Here is a 27,901-nt window from a genome sequence, read left to right as displayed (position 1 = left end):
ATTGCACCGAGCTGTGCTTCTGGTTCCAGAGGTAGTTCTGGCAGATGCAGGGAACAACTGATCGTAGGATTGCTGGGTGTCTGACTACATTGTTAAAATCTCTATTATTTTCAAGTATATGGACTTAAAAGCTATGGACACTTTTGGGCATTTTTTATTATTGCATTCTGCTTATCTTGGACTAAAAGTAACTTTTCCATTTGGCTTTTATTAAAAGTTATCAACAATTTGTCTACGGCCTTAGGCCTCTTGCACACGAACGTATTTTCTTTCCGTGTCCATTCCGTTTCTTTTGCGGACCGTATACGGAACCATTTCAATGGGTCCGCAAAAAAACGGAAGATACTCTGTGTGCATTCCATTTCCGTATGTCCATATTTCCGTTCCGCAAACAAATGGAACATATCCTATTATTGTCCGCATTATGGACAAGGATAGGACTGTTCTATTAGGGGGCCAGCTGTTCTGTTCCGCAAAATGTGGAATGCACACGGATGTCATCCGTATTTTTTGTGGACTACAAAATACATATGAAATAAGGTCTACAGAACAAGCTGTGAGAGCAGCTCTCTGATGGATTTTACAGAGAAGGGACAGTGCGCAGATGCAGTGAAACTAAGACCAATTGGAAAAATAAAAGTGTCAAGAGGTGAACAAAGTTATCAATTTTAAAACAAATGTGTTAGGCTCTAAAATGTGCCATTTTTTAAGAGCAAAGCTGTTGATAATTTCATATGTCCTCATTGGAATTATTTTTATTTTTATTTATTTTTAAATTACCTTTTTTGTGTTATTGTGGTTTTACCTTTTGCAGAAAATTTTTATCAAAGATTATCAACATTAGGGTTATTCACTTTGGAAAAAAGACGACCGAGGGGAGATCTAATTACTATGTATAAAAAAATTAGGAGTCAGTACAGAGATCTCTCCCATCATCTGTTTATCCCCAGGACTGTGACGAGGGAACATCCTCTGCGCCTCGAGGAAAGAAGGTTTGTACACAAACATAGAAGAGGATTCTTTACGGTAAGAGCAGTGAGACTATGGAACTCTCTGCCTGAGGAGGTGGTGATGGTGAGTACAATAAAGGAATTCAAGAGGGGCCTGGACGTATTTCTGGAGTGTAATAATATTACAGGCTATAGCTACTAGAGAGGGGTCGTTGATCCAGGGAGTTATTCTGATTGCCTGATTGGAATTGGGAAGGTATTTTTTTTTCTCCTTAAGTGGGGAAAATTGGCTTCTACCTTACAGGTTTTTTTTTGCCTTCCTCTGGATCAACTTGCAGGATGACAGGCCGAACTGGATGGACAAATGTCTTTTTTCGGCCTTATGTACTATGTTACTAATTGTTGGAAATGGAAAGAAAATCATAAAGAACGGAGTTCACTTAGGACAAAAAGAGGGAAATACCAGGAGGAGGTGCCTGACGAGCTCCATGCGGTGAGGGGAGGTAATGCTGGATCAGGAAAGTGCTACGCTGTATTCATGTCAGACATACTGTAACAGTCTTCTCGGTTTCTAGGGGGGAAATATATCAGGTGAATAGTGTAGCCTAACTATTATACTCCAAAAATAACCTAAGGGTCCTTTTTATTCAAGAAAAGTCAATAGGCAGACATCCAGGCGTACAACATGTATTTTAAAGAATGCCATGTGTCTAAGTGGTTCTGAGCGTATACCATGATGTATAGCAATTAAAAATCATTTTTAAACATATATGTGCACATCCATACAGGCTTTGTCAGACTTCATACACATGGAGATATTCTCCCCTAGAAGTAATGCTTCTAAAGGAGTTCGCCTCTACACTACGTGCAGAATTATTAGGCAAATGAGTATTTTGACCACATCATCCTCTTTATGCATGTTGTCTTACTCCAAGCTGTATAGGCTCGAAAGCCTACTACCAATTAAGCATATTAGGTGATGTGCATCTCTGTAATGAGAAGGGGTGTGGTCTAATGACATCAACACCCTATATCAGGTGTGCATAATTATTAGGCAACTTCCTTTCCTTTGGCAAAATGGGTCAAAAGAAGGACTTGACAGGCTCAGAAAAGTCAAAAATAGTGAGATATCTTGCAGAGGGATGCAGCACTCTTAAAATTGCAAAGCTTCTGAAGCGTGATCATCGAACAATCAAGCGTTTCATTCAAAATAGTCAACAGGGTCGCAAGAAGCGTGTGGAAAAACCAAGGCGCAAAATAACTGCCCATGAACTGAGAAAAGTCAAGCGTGCAGCTGCCAAGATGCCACTTGCCACCAGTTTGGCCATATTTCAGAGCTGCAACATCACTGGAGTGCCCAAAAGCACAAGGTGTGCAATACTCAGAGACATGGCCAAGGTAAGAAAGGCTGAAAGACGACCACCACTGAACAAGACACACAAGCTGAAACGTCAAGACTGGGCCAAGAAATATCTCAAGACTGATTTTTCTAAGGTTTTATGGACTGATGAAATGAGAGTGAGTCTTGATGGGCCAGATGGATGGGCCCGTGGCTGGATTGGTAAAGGGCAGAGAGCTCCAGTCCGACTCAGACGCCAGCAAGGTGGAGGTGGAGTACTGGTTTGGGCTGGTATCATCAAAGATGAGCTTGTGGGGCCTTTTTGGGTTGAGGATGGAGTCAAGCTCAACTCCCAGTCCTACTGCCAGTTTCTGGAAGACACCTTCTTCAAGCAGTGGTACAGGAAGAAGTCTGCAAGGTAAGAAAAACATGATTTTCATGCAGGACAATGCTCCATCAGACGCGTCCAAGTACTCCACAACGTGGCTGGCAAGAAAGGGCATAAAAGAAGAAAATCTAATGACATGGCCTCCTTGTTCACCTGATCTGAACCCCATTGAGAACCTGTGGTCCATCATCAAATGTGAGATTTACAAGGAGGAAAAACAGTACACCTCTCTGAACAGTGTCTGGGAGGCTGTGGTTGCTGCTGCACGCAATGTTGATGGTGAACAGATCAAAACACTGACAGAATCCATGGATGGCAGGCTTTTGAGTGTCCTTGCAAAGAAAGGTGGCTATATTGGTCACTGATTTGTTTTTGTTTTGTTTTTGAATGTCAGAAATGTATATTTGTGAATGTTGAGATGTTATATTGGTTTCACTGGTAAAAATAAATAATTGAAATGGGTATATATTTGTTTTTTGTTAAGTTGCCTAATAATTATGTACAGTAATAGTCACCTGCACACACAGATATCCCCCTAAAATAGCTAAAACTAAAAACAAACTAAAAACTACTTCCAAAAATATTCAGCTTTGATATTAATGAGTTTTTTGGGTTCATTGAGAACATGGTTGTTGTTCAATAATAAAATGAATCCTCAAAAATACAACTTGCCTAATAATTCTGCACTCCCTGTGTATATATATATATATATATATATATATATATATATATACAGCATCTGTTGGAGAATACCACAATTCATACTAAATCTGTATGACTCCATATGAAATGAGAAGCCTATGGAGGTACAGTAGAGGATCCATAAACCTCTATGGAAGCCCTTTTACAGCTACGCACTCTAATATGGCCATGTGCATGAGATGATGGAGCAAATCAATGGCCGATTAAGAGAACATTGTAGATCAGTTATTTTTATGCATGTGAGATTTTATAAAAAATATCAGTGTAGAACAATGCCTGAGAGATACCACTAGAACATAAGCCAACGTGACGGACAAAACAAATCCAGTAATTTAAGAAACCCATAATGAAGTGAACCAATAACAGATCCACGTGATGACCAGGGAATTTCAGAATATATTCAGATGATTAACATGACAGTCTTTGCTGATTTACACATCATCCACGCTCCCCTCTTTGCTTCTCCAGTTGAGGTTGGCCCTTGAGAAGGACTGAAGACACCTGAAGGTCTCTGTGATGGATGGACGAGGTTTTTTACTATTCCATCAGGCGTAAGAAGCTTCAAGGTGCTTGTTACTCACAAAACTGTACTATTTATGTATGTAAAAAAAATGCTTGCACGTCAACTGCAAACTCAACTCAAAATGTCATCATCACTTTGTGCATAGGAGAAGCCATAGAAAGCATTGGAGCAGCTGGAGCTGGTGTTCAGGTCAGGGGTACGACTCACAGAGTTGGGCACTGCCTCTTGTGTGAACTCTGGATCAAAGTGCTGTAGATCGCCTGGACCAGCCTAAAAAAGGTGAACACGCAGATCTGTCAGTATTTTCATTTCACACTGAGACATAATACATGAAAGCTGAGGCCATCACCATATGCATTGTGAAGGGACTCAGTCACTCTACAGAGCACTGCTGATAGATATCACTTGCTAGAAATCTAGTAAGTGTTGATTACGGGACACTTAGTCCTCAGGATGGGTCATCAATAGCAGATCGGGACGGGGGTCTGACTCCCAGGACCTCCGCTGATCAGCTTATGAAGAGGCCACATGCTTAGGCCTCTTCTTAGGCCATGTGATGTCACGTTAATCTGTCACATTGCCTAGGCACTGCTCACCAATACTGCTGAACGCTGCGGCTTCCTGGAACAGCTAATGGTTGGGGGTGTTGGGGTGGGACCCTGACCAATCTTATATTGATGACCTATCCTGGAATAGGCCATTGATATGAAACTCCCTGGGAACCCCTTTAATTTTCAAGTTTCCTATGACAACTTGTCGTATGACTTTGTATGCTAATGTGGCACCTCTGGGGCCTGACTAGCCACAGGTTGATGGCTATCCAATCAGGCCAGGAGGCTCCAGAATTTTCATAAAATCTGCACCTGCTGAATCACATTACTAAAGATGTTCTTTACTGTTTAGTGACAGAATCGCTTTACATTATACAATTGATGAGTTTATGCTGTGATCAGTTACAAATGATTACTTTAGTCCCATACACTTTATAACTATAAGGGGGCATCCATACAGCCATAAGTGTTTTCCGGTCTGCAAACTGCGGAGCCGCAAAACACGGATACTGGCCACGTGCATGCCACATCATTGTACAGAATTGACTTCAATGGGTCCGTGGTCCGCATGATGCGGCTATGTATAGGACATGTCCTATATTTTGCAGGGCGCCACACAGATTTGGAAGCACACAGAAGCCCTTCTGTGTGCTTCTGCATCCTTGAGGTTATACTTTGCTGCAATATGCAGACCATGGACCCATTGAAGTCAATGGTGCGCACCGTCATGGTTACTTACAACATTAGGGTTATAAGGTGGGGGAATCCTCTTATGATACAGATCATCCCAGTTAATTGGACTGAAGAACACATGATTCTTGATTTCCACCTGCAAAACAGAACATGAAATTGTATTATCACCAGGGGTGGACTTTATCATCATGCAAACAAAGCAAATGTTTGGGGCTCCAGAGATCATGGCCCTCCCTGCTGGCCACAAGCGGTTGGCTGAAAAAAAACCCTAAACCTGGGGCCTAGTGGGGGAGAGGGGCCTTCCCAGCCGTAGAGCAGTAGCTGAAGTGCCCAGACTGCACTGCTTAGCGAGCCAATATGGACAGGGTGTATTGGGGTGGAGCTTAGCAGTATGAAGGGGTCCCCCAGACATAACTTTGCTTGGGACCCTAGAATGCTAAACCTGACTCTGACTATCACACTAAGGCTACATGCATACGACCGTGCTGTTTTTTGCGGTCCGCAAACCGCGGATCTGCAAAAAACAGAAGCCGCCCGTGTGCCTTCCGCAATTTGCGGAACAGGCGGCCCATTGTAGACATGCCTATTCTTGTCCGCCAAACGGACAAGAATAGGACATGCTATATTTTTAGAGAAAGCGGTGTATAATGTAAGTGACACTGAGTCTGGTTATGTAATTTTTATCTTCATTTCGGCGCTGTGTTCCTACTAACCAGCAGTAAAATTCACTGAGAGGACTCCTCCTTGAGTCCCCATTATTTGCATGAGCTCAGGAGCCCTCTCAATTTTACCGCATTTTACTGCTGGTTTGTTGGAGCACAGCGTCATGCATGCGAGTATGACTATAAAAATTACAAAAACGAACTCTGCGTCACACTATATACCACTTTTTCAAAAGAAAAAAAAAAAGAATAATTTAATGGAAAAAAAAAAAAACACCACTGTCCCACACTGCAACCTCTCACCCTGTAAACTATATACTGTGAACAATATATCCCCTATATCAAAATGTCCATAACGGAAAGGGGGACACAGTTTAAAAATGTATTTTTGTTGTGCTTTATGCTATTAAAAAAAATTTAAACATCTGAAAACCAGACTATTTTTTCCAGCTACAAAAGAAAAACTAAAAAAAATTGTATAAAGCCTCATATAGCAGTGAAAAAATGGCAAAATGAATGGCCTTTGAAGCTACGTGTCCTAAAAAAAAAAAATAAGATGTGTCTGGTTAGAAAGAGGGAGGTGTTGGGGGGGGGGGGGGTAAGGGGCCTGGTTTTGAACTGGTCAGCAATGCTTTTCTCACTGTGGCTACATGCTGATAGGTTCAATAGAATTATATTATGTATAAATTGTGCTATGAATCGGCATTACATGGAGTCCTGTTGTGTGTAGAAGAAGCCGGCCAAACACAATGATACGCCTCATTGATACCTATGGTTGGGGAGGCATCTTTTGGCACTCAGCAATTGCGGACAAGAATAGACATTTGTATGGTGCCGGCCAGGTGTATTGCAGATCCGCAATGCACTACGGACGTGTGAATGGACCCTTAATCAGAGATTTTCCAGTCTTTGTATGCCATGCTCAGAAGTATTCATTGCCCCCCTATAACGTTTGCACTATTTTCACACTAACAAATAAAAAATATTGGTGAATTACAAAATCGGCCTTGGCTCCCAGGCGGCAGTGCTGATCCTTGTGTAGCAGTCCCTGGAGAATGTCGCAGGCTGCGGTGGTTTTTCCTCCCGGTAGTTGCAGAGGCTGATGAAGGATATTGTCATACATCTGTGATACATCCCGGCTATAAAATGGTGGCTGCACACAAGAAGAAGAACAATGAAGGCATGACATGAGAGTTTACCAGACATGTATATATTAAAGTGACGCTCTCATCTGGAGAAGCTCTGAAGAAGATTTGACTGAGCAGCATAAATAGCAATTTCTTAATACAATAATATTCAGCAATTATTCAGCAAGTAACATTATAATAGGAAATTACTATTTGTTCAGTTCATTAAAGGCTACGTACTCCTTTGGGAGCAATTTTTTTTTTATTGCATCGTACACTTTTGAGCTAAAAATAATTTTTTAATTGGTCTTTATTACATTTGGATTTTCTGTCTTTATTTGGGGAGCAGATGGCTTCTTATCTCTGCTCTAGGACATTATAAACACTCACTATCCTCAGTTCTTATCTTACTGATAAAAATGTGGCTTAAATAAGTGTTTATGACCTTTCAGTAGTTTAGAGATAAGGTTTATTAGGCTACTTTCACACTGGGATCCGTTTCAGGGCTCTCACAAGCGGCCCAAAACGGATCGGATCAGTCCCAATGCATTCTGAATGGATAAGGATCCGTTCAGAATGCATCAGTTTGGCTGCGTTTGGTCTCCGTTGCGTTTTTTAGACAGTCACTAAAACGCAGCTTACAGCGTTTTTGTGACCGTCTGACTATGCGGAGCCAAACGGATCCGTCCTGACTCACAATGTAAGTCAATGGGGACAGATCCGTTTTTCACTGACACAATTATGAACGTTAAGAACGAATACAAGCGTTTGCATAATTGGTGCAGATCCGCCTGTGCAGATACAAGACGGATCTGCACCAAACGCGAGTGTGAAAGTAGCCTTAGATGACCAGCACAAAGTGAAAGTGAAAGTACCAGTCACAGCTAGAAAAAACAGTTAAGGCTACTTTCACATTAGCGTTTTTTGCAGATTAGTCATGGATCTGCAAAAACGCTTCTGTTACAATAATACAACCGCATGCATCCATCATTAACGGATCCGGTTGTTATTATGTCTTATATAGCAAGATGGATCCGTCATGAACACCATTGAAAGTCAATGGGGGACGGATCAGTTTTCTACTGTGTCAGAGAAAACGGATCAGTCCTGACAGAGTCCTCTGACGGAGGCAAACTGATGCATTCTGAGCGGATCCTTTTCCATTCAGAATGCATTAGGGCAAAACTGATCCGTTTTGGACCGCTTGTGAGAGCCCTGAACCGATCTCACAAACGGAAAGCCAAAACGCCAGTGTGAAAGTATCCTTAGCCTCAATATTTTTAATAAAGGCCAATTGAAAAAAAAGATTTTTAGTCAAAAATGAGTAATTTGCAATCATAAAAAAATTGCCTCCGAAGGTGTACATAGCCTTCTCTACTTTTGACAACCTTTTTTACAGTCTTTCTTAAGGTATATAAAGTCACAAGAATAAGGTTTGAAAGAGAGAGAGAGAAAGATGAAGTGGCTATAACCCTGGAGGATCTGGAAGATTTGAGAATATCCCACAGAACGAATACCTGTGGTATGTCCTGATGCACTGACACTAATTGTATCACCTGTTCAGATCAGATGGGATTCTGAGGATCTGATATTGGAGTCTGATTTGGGGATATGATATGGGGGTCTGATCTGAGGTATGATATGAGGGTCTGAACTGAAAGGTAATGGGGGATTTTTTGTACTGGTGCACAAAGTTATTGTTCCCACTTTTCCAAACCCCCTGAAATACCTCCACATCCATTCACCCCAGGGGCGGGCTGGGCCGGGGGGCAGGGAGGCAATTGCCCCCCAGGCCGCCATAAAAAAACGGCCGCTGGGCCATTTTTTTTATTTTTTTATTTGCAGGGGGGAGGGGGAACTGGATCTATGGGGGGAGCTGGCAGCCTGGCACTAAGGGGGGGGGGGGGGCTGGCACTATGGGAGGGCTGGCACTATGGGGGAGCTGGCACTATGGGCTGAGCTGGCACTATGGGGGAGCTGGCATTATGGGGGGAGCTGGCACTATGGGGGGCTGGCACTATGGGGTGAGCTGATACTATGGGGGGGAACTGGCACTATGGGGGGGAGCTGATACTATGGGGGGAGCTGGCACTATGGGCGGAGCTGACACTATGGGGGCATTTCTTACTGGCACATTATGGGGGGGCACCATGGGGGAGAGGAGCACTATGGGGGTATCTGGGGGCTCTAAAGGAGCTTTTTAAAAAAATAATTGGCACAATATGGGGGCACTATAGGGGTGAGAGGCTCCATGGGGCATCTAGTGTCACTATAGGGGCATTATTTGGGGGCACTATGGGGAAGTGGGGGCTCTAAAGGGGCCTTTTTTATTGGCACATTATGGGGGCACTATGGCATTTGGTGGCACTAAGGGGGCATTTTTTACTGGCACATTATGGGAGGCACTATAGGGGAGAGTGGCACTATGGGGCATTATTTGGGGCACTATGGGGAAGTGGAGCACTATTGGGGCATAAAGTGGCACTAAGAAGGGGCATTTGTTTATGGGCACATTATGGGGGAGAGGAGCACTTTAGGGACATCTGCTGAGGGCACTAAGAAGGGGCATTTTTTACTGGCATATTATGGGGGACACTATGGGGAACGGGGAGAGGAGCACTATGAGGGCATTTACTGGGGCACTATATAGGGGTATTTTATACTGGCATACATTATGGGGACATTAGCTCAACTGCGGGCACTAAGCGGGGGTATTTCATGTACGGTCATATTATAGGGAGAATTATTACTACTAGGGGGTATTATGGGGAGCTTTACTACTACTGGGGGGCTATCAGGAACATGATTACTAGTATGGGCACTATAGGGGCACTATTACTACTAAGTGTGCTCTGGCAGATAATTATTTCTATTGGTGGGATTTTGGGGAGCACTGCTACTTTGGGGGGCACCCTGGCATAGTATCAGCTTAGCACAATTATTTTTGGGGGACATTATCTTTATAATTGTTGAAGGGGGCACTATGTGTGTGGTAGTAGTATTTCCAGGGGGACTGTTTCTGCAATATAGTATTGGGGGCACTATCTGTGTGGTAGTAGTATTTCCAGGGGGACTGTTTCAGAGCTGGGTGAGGACGGCCAAAGGGGGCAGCAGGCTATGGGCGGGTGGCAGATGGTGGGGGGAACCACAAGCCTTGAGCAGGATCTGGGGATGGAGGAGCCCCCCCCCCCCCCTCTCCATATGATGTTTAGAGACAGGCCTCAACTATAGAATGTCAGCTGTACAGTGTTTGTTGGGAGTGGCCTATTATAGGTAGGATGGGCTTTTAATAATGGGTGGGGCTATAAATGGGCCACTTGACTGGATTTGCCCCCCAGGACTAAGGCTGCCAGCCCTCCCCTGATTCACCCAGCAAGGAACTATTCATCTCCCCCTCCATCTTACCTACTCATCTGAGCACTTGCACAAACCTGTTTGGCAAGGTGAAATACTTCCTTCTCAAACACACACAGCCACCTTATGCCCTCTCTTATTCTCACCTACTAACACTTTCTCTGATTCTCCTTATTGCTGGTGATATCGCTCCAAATTCAGCCTCCCCCCACCCCCTCAGCAAATCCCCACTATCACCTCTACCTCCCACTACAAATCTCCTACAAATTTCTGCAACCCCTTAAACCTAAAAATCATTCCTCTGTCCCCTGCTCCCTTGGTCCCTCTTGCAGCAGCATTATGGAACTGTCTGTATTATGTATGTATACCCCTTATCATATATATGGTGCTATGGACTAAATGGCACTTTAACCCTTTCGCTACCAGCTATTTGTAAACATGGCGCCTGCTCGCACGTGCAGCGGGTGCCATGGCCAGAGGATCTCTGCAATATCGCGGTAATTAAATGCTTTAGATGCCGTGATCAAGTGAGATCACGGCATCTAAATTGTTTATTTGAGAGGAACAGTGATTTTCCCAGAATCTGGATCGCCTTCCATTTTTCTCTTTTTTTGTATCTGTAATAATTGTATTTAATCTTCGGAGAGGGCAGGTGGCGACCCCATCCATTTGAACCACCTTCCACTTCCGGTGTATCTTCCCTTATCGAGAGTTTATATCTGATATTTTTTCCCCGGTTAGGGTCAATCTAGGGATTTGATCACCATCAGGGGGTCACCCTGGGCTGAGCAGTTATTAGGGCTGTTAGGGTAAGCATTGTGTCTGCCCTGCCCTTTTTTCAGACCCTGTCCTTTTTTGGTCTATTCCTCGAACCGCTAAGTCTATAGACAGTGTTGTGTCACTAGTAAATGTTTTGTGTAGGGGCCACTACTCCCCTGTCAAAAGAAATTTATATATACCGTAACCCTTTTGAAATGTAGTACACCTTGTCGGTATATACATACCTATACCCGCACTATCATTAATAAAGGTATTTTTAAAAGTCACTAATTCCAAAAGCTATATACTTAAAACTCATGTCTAAAAAAATCTAAAAAAATCTGATTATTAGGCAATTTTCAGATTTTAATTAGTTTCAGTATAAGGCCTCATGCACACGACAGTATTTTTTCACGGTCCGCAAAAACGGGGTCCGTGACCGTTTTTTTGTCCGTGGGTCTTCCTTGATTTTTGGAGGATCCACGGACATGAAAAAAAAGGCATTTTGGTGTTCGCCTGGTAGCACACTGCTACCACTGTTAATGCAATAGAGGGAGGGAGGGGGGGCTGCACACTGTGCCACCAATGCTATTATTACAATAGAGGGAGGGAGGGGGGGCTCACTGGCCACCAATGAAATTTAAACTGGGGAGGGAGGGGGGTCTGCCCCCTGCTGCCTGGCAGCCCGGATCTCTTACAGGGGGCTATGATAGCACAATTAACCCCTTCAGGTGCAGCACCTGAGGGGTTAATTGTACGGATCATGGCCCCCTGTAAGAGATCGGGTGCTGCCAGGCAGCAGGGGGCAGTCATGTACACAGTTCGTTGTATATTCTAACTAGAAGAGTCCCCATCACCATGGGAACGCCTCTGTGTTAGAATATACTGTCGGATCTGAGTTTTCACGAAGTGAAAACTCAGCTATGAAAAAGCTTTTATGCAGACGGATCTTCGGATCCGTCTGTATGAAAGTAACCTACGGCCACGGATCACGGACACGGATGCCAATCTTGTGTGCATCTGTGTTCTTTCACGGACCCATTGACTTGATGGGTCCGTGAACCGTTGTCCGTCAAAAAAATAGGACAGGTCATATTTTTTTGACGGACAGGATACACGGATCACGGTCTCGGCTGCAAAACGGAGCATTTTCCGATTTTTCCACGGACCCAATGAAACTCAATGGGTCCGCGAAAAAAAACGGAAAACGGCACAACGGCCACGGATGCACACAACGGTCGTGTGCATGAGGCCTTAAGCTGTGGCCTGCTCTCACTGCATTCATTGGAAGCCGTCTGGCACCAGGAGAGGTATGGAGTGGGCTCGACATGCATGTTGGTACCTGCATCCCCTGGAAATAATGGAGGCCATTATGGCACCAAAAATGGTAAAAGGCAAAGTGGACCCAGCATGCATGTTGAACCAACCTGAACTTCATAGCGGCCATTATGGCGCATAACAGGTAGTATTTAGTTTTAGGTTCCCGTCTTACAGAGATCACCTTGACGTTTGGCAGACAGGCCCAAATGGTTTTGTACAAAATGCATTTGCCAAGCATCTCACTTTATAAAATAAGCGTAGCATTAGCACTTGAATATTTTTTGTGACTATGGTATTATTGTACTTTATTTGGTTTGCAGAGTGCTGTTGCATTGTCTTTTTTCTCTATGTTTCTAGCCATGGCAGCGTGCACCTTTGCATTGGGATGTGCTGACGAACCCCCTTTTTTTTTGTTGCAGATTTTCAGAATATGGAGACACTAAAAATAATTTTTTTCAAAAATGCTTTATTATGTAAAACTGAAACAAACAACCGAAAAAGTAGTCATATTCTGTATTGTTGTGTCCGAAACAACCTGCTCTGTAAAAATACCACATAATCTAACCTGTAAGATGAACAGTGTAAATAAAAAATAAAAAATAAAAAAAACGGTGCCAAAACTATTTTTTGTTACCTTGCCTCACAAAAAGTGTAATATAGAACAACCAAAAATCATATGTACCCTAAAATAGTACCAAAAAAGCTGCCACCTTATCCCATAGTTTCCAAAATGGGGTATTTTTTGGAGTTTCTACTCTAGGGGTGCACCAGGGGGTCTTCAAATGTGACATGGCAACTAAAAATTATCCCAGTGAAATCTTCCTCCCAAAACCCATATTGCGTTCCTTCCCTTCTGCGTCCTGCCATGTGCCCTTACAGCAGTTTATGACCACATATGGGGCGTTTCTGTAAACTACAGAATCAGAGTAATAAATATTGAGTTTTGTTTGGCTGTTAACCCTTGCTTTGTTATTAAAAAAAAGGATTAAAATTGAAAATCTGGCAAAAAAGTGAAATTATGAAATTTCATCTACATATATTCCTTAAATTTTTGTGGAACATCTAAAGGGTTAGGAAAGTTAGTAAATCAGTTTTGAATACCTTGAGGGGTGTAGTTTCCAAAATGGGGTCACTTATTTGGAGTTTCTACTCTAGAGGTGCATCAGGGGGTCTTCAAATGTGACATGGCAACTTAAAATTATCCCAGTGAAATCTGCCTTTCAAAAACCATATGGCGTTCCTTTCCTTCTGCACCCTGTTGTATGCCCGTACAGCAGTTTACGACCACATATGGGGTGTTTCTGTAAACTACAAAATCAGGACAATAAATATTAGGTTTTGTTTGGCTGTTAACCCTTGCTTTGTTCCTGGAAAAAATGTTTTAACCACTTAGCGCTACGCTAACGCCGAAAGGCGCCATCGCGGCGGCTCTCCCAGGCTACGCTAACGCCAATAGGCGTCATCTCGCGTGAGCCGAGATTTCCTGTGAACGCGCGCACGCAGACGCGCGCGTTCACAGGAACGGGAGGTAAGCGAGTGGATCTCCAGCCTGCCAGCGGCGATCGCTCGCTGGCAGGCTGGAGATGTGATTTTTTTAACCCCTAACAGGCATATTAGACGCTGTTTTGATAACAGCGTCTAATATACCTGCTACCTGGTCCTCTGGTGGTCCCTTTTGTTAGGATCGACCACCAGAGGACTCAGGCAGCTCACTAAAGTAGCACCAAACACCACTACACTACACTACACCCCCCCTGTCACTTATTAACCCTTTATAAACCACTGATCAGCCCATATAGACTCCCTGATCACCCCCCTGTCATTGATCACCCCCCTGTCATTGATCACCCCCCTGTAAGGCTCCATTCAGAGGTCCGTATGATTTTTACGGATCCACGGATACATGGATCGGATCCGCAAAACGCATACGGACGTCTGAATGGAGCCTTACAGGGGGGTGATCAATGACAAGGGGGTGATCACGCATATAGACTTCCTGATCACTTCCCTGTCATTGATCACCCCCCTGTAAGGCTCCATTCAGACGTCCGTATGATTTTTACGGATCCACGGATACATGGATCGGATCCGCAAAACACATACGGACGTCTGAATGGAGCCTTACAGGGGGGTGATCAATGACAGAGGGGTGATCACCCATATAGACTTCCTGATCACCCCCTGTCATTGATCACCCCCCTGTCATTGATCACCCCCCTGTAAGGCTCCATTCAGACGTCCGTATGATTTTTACGGATCCACGGATACATGGATCGGATCCGCAAAACACATACGGACGTCTGAATGGAGCCTTACAGGGGGGTGATCAGTGACAGGGGGGTGATCACCCCATATACACTCCCTGATCACCCCCTGTCATTGATCACCCCCCTGTAAGGCTCCATTCAGACGTCCGTATGATTTTTTACGGATCCACAGATACATGGATCGGATCCGCAAAACACATGCGGACGTCTGAATGGAGCCTTACAGGGGGGTGATCAATGACGAAGGTGATCAGGGAGTCTATATGGGTGATCACCCCTCTGTCATTGATCACCCCCCTGTAAGGCTCCATTCAGACGTCCGCATGTGTTTTGCGGATCCGATCCATGTATCCGTGGATCCGTAAAAAATCATACGGACGTCTGAATGGAGCCTTACAGGGGGGTGATCAATGACGAAGGTGATCAGGAAGTCTATATGGGTGATCACCCCTCTGTCATTGATCACCCCCCTGTAAGGCTCCATTCAGACGTCCGCATGTGTTTTGCGGATCCGATCCATGTATCCGTGGATCCGTAAAAAATCATGCGGACGTCTGAATGGAGCCTTACAGGGGGGTGATCAATGACGAAGGTGATCAGGGAGTCTATATGGGTGATCACCCCTCTGTCATTGATCACCCCCCTGTAAGGCTCCATTCAGACGTCCGCATGTGTTTTGCGGATCCGATCCATGTATCCGTGGATCCGTAAAAAATCATACGGATGTCTGAATTGAGCCTTACAGGGGGGTGATCAATGACAGGGGGGTGATCACCCCATATAGATTCCCTGATCACCCCCCTGTCATTGATCACCCCCTGTAAGGCTCCATGTAGACATTTTTTTGGGCACAAGTTAGCGGAAATTTTTTGTTTGTTTTTGTTTTTTCTTACAAAGTCTCATATTCCACTAACTTGTGTCAAAAAATAAAATCTCACATGAACTCACCATACCCCTCACGGAATCCAAATGCGTAAATTTTTTTAGACATTTATATTCCAGACTTCTTCTGACGCTGTAGGGCCCCTAAAATGCCAGGGCAGTATAAGTACCCCACATGTGACCCCATTTTGGAAAGAAGACACCCCAAGGTATTCCGTGAGGGGCATATTGAGTCCATGAAAGATTGAAATTTTTGTCCCAAGTTAGCAGAAAGGGAGACTTTGTGAGAAAATACAAAAAAAAATCAATTTCCGCTAACTTGTGCCAAAAAACAAATTTCTAGGAACTCGCCATGCCCCTCACGGAATACCTTAGGGTGTCTTCTTTCCAAAATGGGGTCACATGTGGGGTATTTATACTGCCCTGGCATGTTAGGGGCCCAAAAGCGTGAGAAGAAGTCTGGGATCCAAATGTCTAAAAATGCCCTCCTAAAAGGAATTTGCGCATCACACGATTTGGGCGCATCTAGGCTGCAAAAAAGTGTCACACATGTGGTATCGCCGTACTCAGGAGAAGTTGGGGAATGTGTTTTGGGGTGTCATTTTACATATACCCATGCTGGGTGAGATAAATATCTTGGTCAAATGCCAACTTTGTATAAAAAAATGGGAAAAGTTGTCTTTTGCCGAGATATTTCTCTCACCCAGCATGGGTATATGTAAAATGACACCCCAAAACACATTCCCCAACTTCTCCTGAGTACGGCGATACCAGATGTGTGTCACTTTTTTGCCGCCTAGGTGGGCAAAGGGGCACACATTCCAAAGAGCACCTTTCAGATTTCACAGGTCCTTTTTTACACATTTTGATTTCAAACTACTTACCACACATTAGGGCCCCTAGAATGCCAGGGCAGTATAACTACCCCACAAGTGACCCCATTTTGGAAAGAAGACACCCCAAGGTATTCCGTGAGGGGCATGGCGAGTTCCTAGAATTTTTTATTTTTTGTCACAAGTTAGCGGAAAATGATGATTTTTTTTTTTTTTTCCCCCTTACAAAGTCTCATATTCCACTAACTTGTGACAAAAAAAAAAAAATTCCAGGAACTCGCCATGCCCCTCACGGAATACCTTGGGGTGTCTTCTTTCCAAAATGGGGTCACTTGTGGGGTAGTTATACTGCCCTGGCAATTTAGGGGCCCTAATGTGTGCGAAGTAGTTTGAAATCAAAATCTGTAAAAAATGGCCGGTGAAATCCTAAAGGTGTTCTTTGGAATGTGGGCCCCTTTGCCCACCTAGGCTGCAAAAAAGTGTCACACATCTGGTATCGCCGTACTCAGGAGAAGTTGGGCAATGTGTTTTGGGGTGTCATTTTACATATACCCATGCTGGGTGAGAGAAATATTTTGGTCAAATGCCAACTGTGTATAAAAAAATGGGAAAAGTTGTCTTTTGCCAAGATATTTCTCTCACCAAGCATGGGTATATGTAAAATGACACCCCAAAACACATTCCCCAACTTCTCCTGAGTACGGCGATACCAGATGTGTGACACTTTTTTGCAGCCTAGGTGGGCAAAGGGGCACACATTCCAAAGAGCACCTTTCGGATTTCACCGGTCATTTTTTACACATTTCGATTGCAAAGTTCTTCTCACACATTTGGGCCCCTAAATTGCCAGGGCAGTATAACTACCCCACAAGTGACCCCATTTTGGAAAGAAGACACCCCAAGGTATTTCGTGATGGGCATAGTGAGTTCATGGAAGTTTTTATTTTTTGTCACAAGTTAGTGGAATATGAGACTTTGTAAGAAAAATAAATAAATAATAATAAATCATCATTTTCCGCTAACTTGTGACAAAAAACAAAAAGTTCTATGAACTCACTATGCCCATCAGCGAATACCTCAGGGTGTCTACTTTCCGAAATGGGGTCATTTGTGGGTTTTTTCTACTGTTTGGGCATTGTAGAACCTCAGGAAACATGACAGGTGCTCAGAAAGTCAGAGCTGCTTCAAAAAGCGGAAATTCACATTTTTGTACCATAGTTTGTAAACGCTATAACTTTTACCCAAACCATTTTTTTTTTTTACCCAAACATTTTTTTTTTATCAAAGACATGTAGAACAATAAATTTAGCGAAAAATTTATATATGGATGTCGTTTTTTTTGCAAAATTTTACAACTGAAAGTGAAAAATGACATTTTTTTGCAAAAAAATCGTTAAATTTTGATTAATAACAAAAAAAGTAAAAATGTCAGCAGCAATGAAATACCACCAAATGAAAGCTCTATTAGTGAGAAGAAAAGGAGGTAAAATTCATTTGGGTGGTAAGTTGCATGACCGAGCAATAAACCGCTAAAGTTGTGGAGTGCCGATTTGTAAAAAAGGGCCTGGTCACTAGGGGGTATAAACCTGTGGTCCTTAAGTGGTTAAAATGGAAAATCTGCCCAAAAAGTGAAATTCTGACATGTCATCTACATTTTCCTTAAATTTTTGTGGAACACCTAAAGAGTTAAAAAGGTTAGTAAAATCAGTTTTGAATACCTTGAGGGGTGTAGTTTCTAAAATGGGGCCATTTATGGGTGGTATTATATAAGACTCACAAAGTGACTTCAGACCTGAACTGGTCCTTTTAAGGACCTTTCAAGATTTGCTTCTAAACTTCTAAGCCTTCTAACGTTCCAAAAAAAGAAAATTACTATTACTAATAACTATTTTAGGAGGTATCACTAGAAATAGAAATTTAGAAAATTGCTAATTTTTAACAATTTTGGGTAAATTTGGTATTTTTCTATAAATAAAAATGAAATATTTTGACTCAAATTTACCACTGTCATGAAGTGTGACGAGAAAACAATCTCAGAATGGCTTGGATAAGTAAGAGCATTTTAAAGTTTTAAAGTTACCACCACATAAAGGGACACATGTCAGATTTGAAAAATGGCCTGGTCCTAAAAGTGAAAAATGGCAAGGTGCTTAAGGGGTTAAAAAATAAATACCTAAACAATAATAAATATAAACTTCATGGGTATCACCGCGACCGAAAACGCCCATACTATAAAAATAGAAATAAAATTTAACAATACGGCGAATAGCATAATGGAAAAAAAGGGTCAAAATGGACGATTTGCCATTTTTTCATTGCTTCTCTTACCCAAAAAAGTTATACATATAGGGCACGGGTGTCAAACACAAGGCCCGCGGGCCGAATCCGGCCCGCCAGACCTCGTCATGTGGCCCGCGTAGCCTAGGGTTGCCACCCGTCCGGGATTGACAAACTGCAGTGTGGATGTCCGACCGAGAGTGCTGTGAGACAGACTCCGATCGCATAAGCTTAGCTGCTGTCACTCACTGCGGCAGCCGGGGCCAGGTGATCAGCTGAGGCAGCCAGCGCTCCTCCCTCCCCTCCCCGAGTCCCTCCCCTCCCTCCCTCCTCTAGTCTACACAGTCACTACAGTGTAACAGTGAATGATGCCAGGCAGCGCAGCTGCTCACTCACTGTGTTCAATCAGTCTCCGGTCTCCAGTCTTTGCTCCTCCTCGCTCCTCCCCTGCCTCCCAGACTAGTCCCTCCCTCCTTCTCTCTGATAAGGAAGTCAAGTCCACACAGGAAGTGACATCAGAGAGAGAGGCAGGGAGGGAGAATTGAAATCATTCTTCTCCTCTCCAGTCCAGCTCCAGCGCCCAAGTAGTGCCCAGCCCAGTGCCCACTGTGCCCTGCCTGCAGACAGTGCAGCAATGGTTTTTGAACCTGACCAAGACAGTCCTGACACCAGATAATCACTTCTAAAAAGGTATAAATATAAAACATTTGAAGTGTAATGTAACAGTGTTTAAAGGGCTTCTGTCACCCCACTAAAGTCTTTTATTATTTTTTTTGGCTACTTATAATCCCTATACTGCAGTTTAACAATACATAATGTTATAATATCATTTTGGTTCAGTAGATTCTCCTAAAAACGTACTTTTATCATATGCAAATTACCCGTCTACCAGCGAGCAGGGCAGTTACTTGCTGGTAGCAGCCGCATCCTCCTGTCATATAGACGCCCCCTCCATGTTGATTGACAGGGCAGCGAGCGCTCTTGTTCTCTGGCTCGCCCTGTCTGCATTGAAAATCTGGCGCCTGCGCCGTACCTGTCTTCAGTCGGCGCAGGCGCCAGGTGTAGATGTGACGTCATCGGCGCAGGCGCATTGAGGATGGAGCGGCCGAGCGAGCGTCCTCCTCTCAGTGCGCCTGCGCCGACTAAAGACAGGTACGGAGCAGGCGCCAGATTTTGAATGCAGACAGGGCAAGCCAGAGAACAAGCGCGTTCGCTGCCCTGTCAATCAACATGAGGAGGGGGCGTCTCCATGACAGGAGGAATGCGGCTGCTACCAGCAAGTAAGCGCCCTACTCGCTGGTAGACAGGTAATTTGCATATGATAAAGTGATAGGAAGTGATAATAAATCGCATAAGGAGCTCTGTGTATTACCGGTACTTACAACTACAAGCAGGCTGGGAGGATGGGCGGATGGGCGCTGGCAGTGTGAGTCATACGTCACGCGCCTGCGCCGCCCACTTTATGTATGACTCACGCTGCCAGCGCCTGTCCTCCCGGCCTGCCTCCTCCCTCCTCTCCTCCCTCCTCTCGGCGAGCGCTTGTAGTTGTAAGTACCGGTAATACACAGCGCTCCTTATGCGATTATATACATAACCATTAACTATTAGAGATATGATTATACAGTGAGCGGGGCCCGTGTAGTAGAATAGTCACTGCACGGGCCCCGCTGTCATTATAAAAGCAGATGCCGGCCCCCGGCCCTTTGAGGGTGACCAAACTGCTGATGCGGCCCCCGATGAATTTGAGTTTGACACCCCTGATATAGGGTATCGTTGTAATCGTGCTGACCCAGAGAATGAAGTGCATAGGTCAGCTTTTCTGCAAACGAAACACCGTGGGAACAAAACCCATAAAACAGCGTTTTTTTTCTAATTGAACCCCATTTGGAATTTTTTTTTACCACTTCCCACGACATTTTATTCCATAATTAATGGTGGCATTAGAAAGTACAAGCCCTCATACAGCTATGTAAACGTAAATATAACAAAGTTATGGCTCAAGGAAAATAGGAAAGAAAAATGAAAAAGCAAAAACTAAAATAACCTCCGGTAGTGAAAGGGTTATTATTATTAATAATAATAATAATAATAATAATAATATAAAGGGGTATTTACACTGAAGAACATTATAAGGGGGCAGTTTTTGTACTGGTGCACATTATAGGGGTATTTTTGTACTGGCACACATTATAAAAGGGGTGTTTTTGTACTTGCAGATATTAGGGGGTATTTTTCATCTACTGGTACACATCATAAGGAGAATTATTACTACAATAGGGACAAATTTGCTTTAGGGGGCACTGTTAACACTATGCGCTTTGGGAGTTAATTATTTCTATCGGTGGGACTTTAGGGAGCACTATTAATGTGGGGGCACCCTGGCACAGTATTTTTTCGCACAGTTATTTTGAGGAACATTATGTTTACACTATTAGGCCTCTTTCACACGGGCGTCAGTTTTTTTGCCCGGATAAGAGCCGGGTGCGTTGCGGGAAAATGCGCGATTTTCCCGCGCGAGTGCAAAACATTGTCATGCGTTGCACTCGCGTGAGAAAAATCGCGCATGTTTGGTACCCAAACCCGAACTTCTTCACAGAAGTTCGGGCTTGGGATTGATGTTCTGAAGATTGTATTATTTTCCCTTATAACATGGTTATAAGGGAAAATAATAGCATTCTGAATACAGAATGCATAGTAAAACAGCGCTGGAGGGGTAAAAAAAATAAAAAATAATTTAACTCACCTTAGTCCACTTGATCGCGAAGCTGGCATCTCCTTGTGTCTCCTCTGCGCTGAACAGGACCTGGGGTGAGCTGCTCCATTAAATACAGGTTAAGGACCTTCGATGACGTCACTCCGGTCATCACATGGTACGTCACATGATCTTTTACCATGGTGATTCACCATGGTAAAAGACCATGTGATGACCGGAGTGACGTCATCACAGGTCCTTAACCTCTATTTAATGCAGCAGCTCACCCCAGGTCCTGTTCAGCAGCAGAGGAGACACAAGGAGATGCCGGGCTTCGCGATCAAGTGGACTAAGGTGAGTTAAATTTTATTTAATTTTTTTTAACCCCTCTAGCGCTGGTTTACTATGCATTCTGTATTCAGAATGCTATTATTTTCCCTTATAACCATGTTATAAGGGAAAATAATAATGATCGGGTCTCCATCCCGATCGTCTCCTAGCAACTGTGCGTGCAAATCGCACGGCATCCGTACTTGCTTGCGGATGCCATCCGATTTTCACGCACCCCATTCACTTCTATGGGGCCTGCGTCACGTCAAAATCGGACAATATAGAGCATGCTGCGATTTCAACTGAACGCACAAGTGATGCGTTAAAAACAACGCTCATCTCTATGTAGGCCAAAGACTAATGGAGGCCTAGGAGTCCCGGATCCGTGGATGTATTACCTGGCGGCACAAATGCAGCATATGAGGGGATGGGAATCGACGGATGGCTTGGGTACTGCTAGTAGGATTATTTAGTCATTGGTAGGATGTAAAAATTTGAGATCTGCTCTGGAGGAAGGTACTTTTCATGCATTAGGTGGTAAATACCGGTTATTGCAAGCCATTCATAAAACGTGGTGGAAGGTTAGGGAAATAATAGGGATACAGGGCTACTCTGATATCACTCCTCTATGGCCAAACTATATGTACACGGAAGTGAATAAAGTTAAAGGGATTAAGGTATGGGCTGACTCTGGGCTTAAATATATGTGTCAACTCTTTGATAATGATGTCCTTAAGGAATTCTCAGGGTTACAGCAAGAATTTGGATTACAGAAATCCCAATTTTATCTTTATTTGCAACTTAGGCACGCCCTACGTGCTCAAGAAAAGGTAGGGGCAGTACGTCCTGCAAAGAAAAATTCAATAGTGGATTTGGTAAAATCTGGGGGAGGCACAGCGGGAGTAATATCCCTTAATTATGCATGTCTTATGGAAGCGCAATTTAAAAGACAGGAATTCCTGCTTTATGATAAATGGAGGGCAGATGTCCCCGATTTGACTGAGGAGCAATGGGATACGGTATTGGAGGAGTTCGCACAAGTAGCGGTGAGCGAAGCGCAAAGGGTATCGCAACTCCTATTGTTGCACAGAGTATACAAAACGCCTGTCCTATTGAAAAGAATGGGGTACAGAACAGATGATTGCTGCCCGAGGTGTGATGTGACGAATGCTGACCTTATCCATATGATGTGGAATTGTCCTAGGCTAAGAAGATACTGGAGTGGAGTAGTGGGGACTGTGAAAACGGTTTGGGATGTTGAACTTAGTATGGATATTGTGACATGTATTTTGGGATGCGTGGAGGTACCAGGATTGGTGCCAGAAAGAAGGCTAGCTATAGTAAGAATCCTTTATCAAGCTAGGAAGGTAATCGCGTTCCACTGGATAGATGTTCAACCACCAACAGTGGATGAGTGGGTTAAAAAAGTGCATGTACTGATTAGCCTAGAAAAATATGTATTCCAAAAAAGGAACTGTATTAAGAAGTTTGAAAAGATATGGTCACCTTGGATTCAACATTATAACTTACAAACATAGGAGAGTGAATGTGAGATGGAGTGAGGAATATATGGGAGATATGAAGGAGGAAAATATTAAAACAGGAATGGGATGTCGATAGGGTAGGTTTGGAAATTGGATGTTCTAGGTTGAGGGGGTCATACAATTGGGGAACCTGAATGGGTGATCTTGTAGAATTTGTCATATTGCTGAAAATATGTTACACTGCTCTGTACTATTTATTTAAATAGGTAAAACATGTTGTACTGGACCGAAATGTCAGATCAGGCGATACAGAATATTTTTTATGCTCGTGTCTCAAGGGGTTATGTTGGGGGTGGGGGGCATTGGGTGGACACTGTCATGTCTGTGTTTAAAACTGAAAAATTTTCAATAAAAAATATCTGATTAAAAAAAAAAACAACGCTCATGTGCACAGCCCCATAGAAATGAATGGGTCAGGATTTAGTGCGGGTGCCATACGTTCGCCGCACGGATCGCACCCGCACGGAAAACTCGCCCGTGTGAAAGGGGCCTTAGTGTCAGGGACACTATTTGCTTGGTGCAGTTACTTTTTAGGGCACTGTGATCCAATAGATATTGAAGGAGGCATTATCTGTGTGGTACTAGTATTTTCAGGGGGACTGTTTCTGCAGTATAGTATTAGGGCTCATGCGCACGACCATAGGTATTTTGCAGTCCGCAAAAAACGGATCTGCAAAAAATACGGATGACATCCATGTGCATTCCGTATTTAGCGGAACGGAACAGCTGGCCCTTCATAGAACAGTACTGTCCTTGTCCGTGATGCAGACAATAAAGGGACATGTTCTATTTTTTTGCGGAACAGAAATACGGACATACAGAAACGTAATTCACATAGAGTAACTTCTGGGGGTTTTTGCACACCCATTGAAGTGAATGGTTCCGCATACGGTCCGCAAAAAAAATAATGGAACAGACACGAAAAGAAAATACGTTTGTGTGCATGAGCCCTTAGGGAGCACGGCGGGCACAGTATTAGGGATAGCAGAATGGGGTGGGAAACTGAGATGTCTGTTTGTCAAACTCTGCAGAGACTAACGATGGCTGACAGAAATCATCATGGCGGTCTGGTCTGAATGGAGAAGATGAGGAAAGAGAACATCTACATCAGAGTAGATGTCACTGGCTGGAAGAGGTATGTGACGCTGTATTACCCTGTATGTTTTGTATCACCGTGTGTAATGGTTTGCAAGTATGTCTTTTTAACAGTAGGGCTGGAGGGAAGGGGTTATGTTGAGAATTTGGCATAGGGAGGCATTTCAATTTCTACCTCAGAAAGACAACTATGCCCTGCTTACCCAGTCCAAGGCTGCTCAATCTGCCCCAACTGCTGTACTAGTAAACAGCTGCAAGCAAGCACCATATCCTCGAATTTTAGGGAATGAAAAGAAAAAGAGAAAAGGCAATGGAAAAAGAGCCATAGAAAGAGTAAGTGATGAATAAAATGATTAATGTAATGTATTTTCTGCCTGGTCACAGATACTTGCCAGTCCATACAGCATCTCATACAGGACTGCGCCCAGACACCACCAGTCTACAGTGCGATCATATGGCTGCTTTTTTAGAACTTCTGGTGCTAGATACTTAAAAATAAATAAATAATAAATACATTTAAAAAAAGTGTGTATATATATATATATATATATATATATATATATACATATATATATGTATATATATATATATATATAGGTGAAACTCGAAAAAATTTGAATATTGTGCAAAGTTCATTTATTTAAGTAATGCAACTCAAAAGGTGAAACTAACATATGAGACTCATTACATGCAAAGCGAGGTATTTCAAGCCTTTATTTGGTATAATTTGGATGATTATGGCTTACAGCTTATGAAACCCCAAAGTCACAATCTCAGGTCCCCTTTGCTCAGGGGGTATGGATTAATTAGCTGACTAGAGTCTGACACTTTGAGCCTGGAATATTTAACCTTTTCACAAAATTCTAATTTTAAGCTGCATTAATGCAATTCCTTTTAATTTGCATTACTGAAATAAATGGACTTTTGCACAGTATTAGAATTTTTCGAGTTTCCCCTGTATGTATGCTTTGGCAGCCTACATATGTGCAAAACATAAGCCCACACTGGAAATACTAAGGAGGGAATTTATCGTCCCGCCACGCTAGTGTTCTGGCATTAAAAAGTTGCAAAACCAGTTTTTTTCAAATAGCGATGTGACTTTTTTAGTCACAACTGCCATTTCTCTGTAGGTTTCTAAGAAAAGGTGGCGAGGTGTGGGCACATTCATCATTATTTATGCCAGAAACTGAGCTGGAGTAGATTTCAGACTGGCGCACGGACTGCCGTTGGAGGCATTTTATTTATGACAAGGCCTGCGCCTCGTCATAAATTAAATGCTAGCTCTGACAGCGCGGCTCTATCAAGACCAGCGTCGCACATTGTGGTCTTGATAAATCAAAGGCCTAAAAGTTCACACTATTATTTTAATACATGAAAACCAGCAATATTCCCATAAAAGGATGAATACAAATAACTACCTCAGGTGTCCCACAGAAGGTACTGGTGGTCCCTTCTGGTTCCATCCCCTCTTTACAGAGTCCAAAGTCAGTCAGCACCACGTGGCCCTAAAGTATGAGAGAAGTTGAATCTATAAGATGAGTCTCAGCTCAACTAAAGGGAACCTGTCACCATAAGTGCAGTGTAATCTGCAGGCAGCATGTTATAGAGCAGGTGGATAGACATATAGGGGTCAGTTATGACCAAATATACGCCACTTTTTGGTGCAGATTTTGTCACAAAGGTGATTTGTGGCAAAATCTGCAACATCTTCCACGTCACGTACACCAGTTCTAAAGAAGGGTGCGTGGCATAGCCGGAGAAGAGGGCAGGCCAGCCTGTCTCATTTATCATTTTCTACGCCAGTTTTTGGCGTAGAAAATGAACTAAATATACGCCAGCAAGGAAGCTGGCGTATATTTTAAGGCTTTTTTACACCGGCAGTGGATGCACCTAAGTTATGTAGAGGCCGATGCCTGTACATAACTTAGGCGCATCAGGGCTATTAAGACTGGCATCTAAAACGCCGGTTTTAATAAATGACCCCAATAGTCACATATTACCGCATTTTTTTTCCCCCATTTTTACTTCCTACCTGACCGTCGAGCAGGATATTTTCTGGCTTTAAATCCCTAGGGAAAAAAACAAAACAAGACATTGCATTGGAAATGATAAATCTGCACCATGTCCGCCATACTGTTGAGGTATATGTTATCAAAACGAGTAATTAATTAAAAGTCAATATATGCCTATACTGTTTAATGTATTTGCCACTGATGCCCCTTCATATCATATTAGTACACATAAGGGCTAATGCACACGACTGTATGTATTTTGCTGTCCACAAAAAATACGGATGGCGTCCATGTGACATTCATATTGCATCAGTTGTTTTTTTTGGTGGATCCTTAGTAACAACGCCTATTCTTGTCGGCAAAACATAATAGGACATGTTCTATCTTTTTTGCGGAACGGACATGCTGACATACAGAAAATGAATGCACACAGAATCATTCCCGTTTTTTGTGGACCCTTTCAAGTGAATAGTTCCGCATACGGACCGCAAAAAATACGGAACGGACATGGAAAAAAAATACATTCGTGTGCATGAGCCCTAAGAGAGAGTGATTTATGTACCATTTGGCCCCATTCACACGACCGTATTTTTGCTCCGCAATAGGATGCAGATTTTTTCATTTCCACGGGGCCGCAAAAAATGCAGACAGCACAACATGTGCTGTTCGCATCTATATGTCCATTCCATGGCCCTGCAAACAAGATAGAACAATAGAGGCCCACAAAAAGTACAGGATGCACACAGACCGCATGCGTATTTTGCGGATCTGCAAATTGCGAGCCGCAAAATGGATACGGTTGTGCGAACGGACTCAGGGTGCATTCACACGACCATATTTTTGCGGAACGGGTGCGGACCCATTAATTTCAATGGGGCTGCAAAAGATGCGGACAGCACACTGTGTGCTGTCCGCATCCGTAGTTCCGATCCGCGGCCCCGCAAAAAAGATAGAGCATGTCCTATTCTTGTCCGCAATCGCAGACAAGAATAGACATTTCTATCATAGGGCCGGTTACATTCACACGGCTGGTATTCGTGTTTTGTAGATCCGAAATTTTCAGACCTCAAAACATATACGGTCGAGTGAATGTAGCCTAAGACTGATACAGCTAAGGCTATGCTCACATCAGAGGCTCGGTTAAGGTCCACAGTCGCATATTCAGTTAAAAATGACGGACAAAATACTGCAACATGCTGCACAATTTTGCCAACTTTTCTAATGGGAACCGGACAGATCCCATTATAGACAATGTGGCGCAGTTTCTGTTATTTTAGTTGTTCTGTTCCTATAATGGAACAGAACAATGGAAATAGTAAGCAGAGATGTGAACATTGCCTTATTTACCTAATGAGGTTAAAGGGGAAGCTTTAGGAAAAGACAAAAATCGTAAAACAATAAATAAATAATGCTAACATAAAGAAATTCGGAAATATTTTCAATTAGCTACTCATGCTTCTTTTCCTAATCAGTCCTGTAAATTAAAATGGCCGCTGTCCAGCACAAAACCTGTCCTAAAGTGTAGATCGGTGAGTTGAATGGCACTGATGAAAGGGGGGGCAGCTTCCACCAGCCGTACAGGTAGTTCAGGTGTATTTCTG

At 43.3% G+C, this 27,901-nt stretch overlaps 1 protein-coding gene across 1 annotated transcript in view; it reads right to left on the bottom strand.

Annotated features, from left to right (window-relative positions):
* Positions 1-3,378: 3,378 nt before the first annotated feature.
* The window catches only part of LOC122942345 (serine/threonine-protein kinase Sgk2-like), a 58,656-nt gene continuing 34,133 nt past the window's right edge, over positions 3,379-27,901 (bottom strand). The window contains exons 7-12 of the mRNA XM_044299904.1: positions 26,321-26,357; positions 25,707-25,793; positions 24,681-24,776; positions 6,806-6,961; positions 5,193-5,282; positions 3,379-4,172 (exon numbers count right to left, since the gene is read on the bottom strand). Of these exons, the coding sequence (XP_044155839.1) occupies positions 4,014-4,172; positions 5,193-5,282; positions 6,806-6,961; positions 24,681-24,776; positions 25,707-25,793; positions 26,321-26,357 (625 nt within the window). The 3' untranslated portion in view covers positions 3,379-4,013. The remainder of the gene's footprint in view (positions 4,173-5,192; positions 5,283-6,805; positions 6,962-24,680; positions 24,777-25,706; positions 25,794-26,320; positions 26,358-27,901) is intronic.

The sequence above is a fragment of the Bufo gargarizans genome, chromosome 6 (genome assembly GCF_014858855.1).
Source record: "Bufo gargarizans isolate SCDJY-AF-19 chromosome 6, ASM1485885v1, whole genome shotgun sequence".
Lineage (NCBI taxonomy): Eukaryota > Metazoa > Chordata > Amphibia > Anura > Bufonidae > Bufo > Bufo gargarizans.
This window is presented reverse-complemented; position numbering and strand designations above follow the sequence as displayed.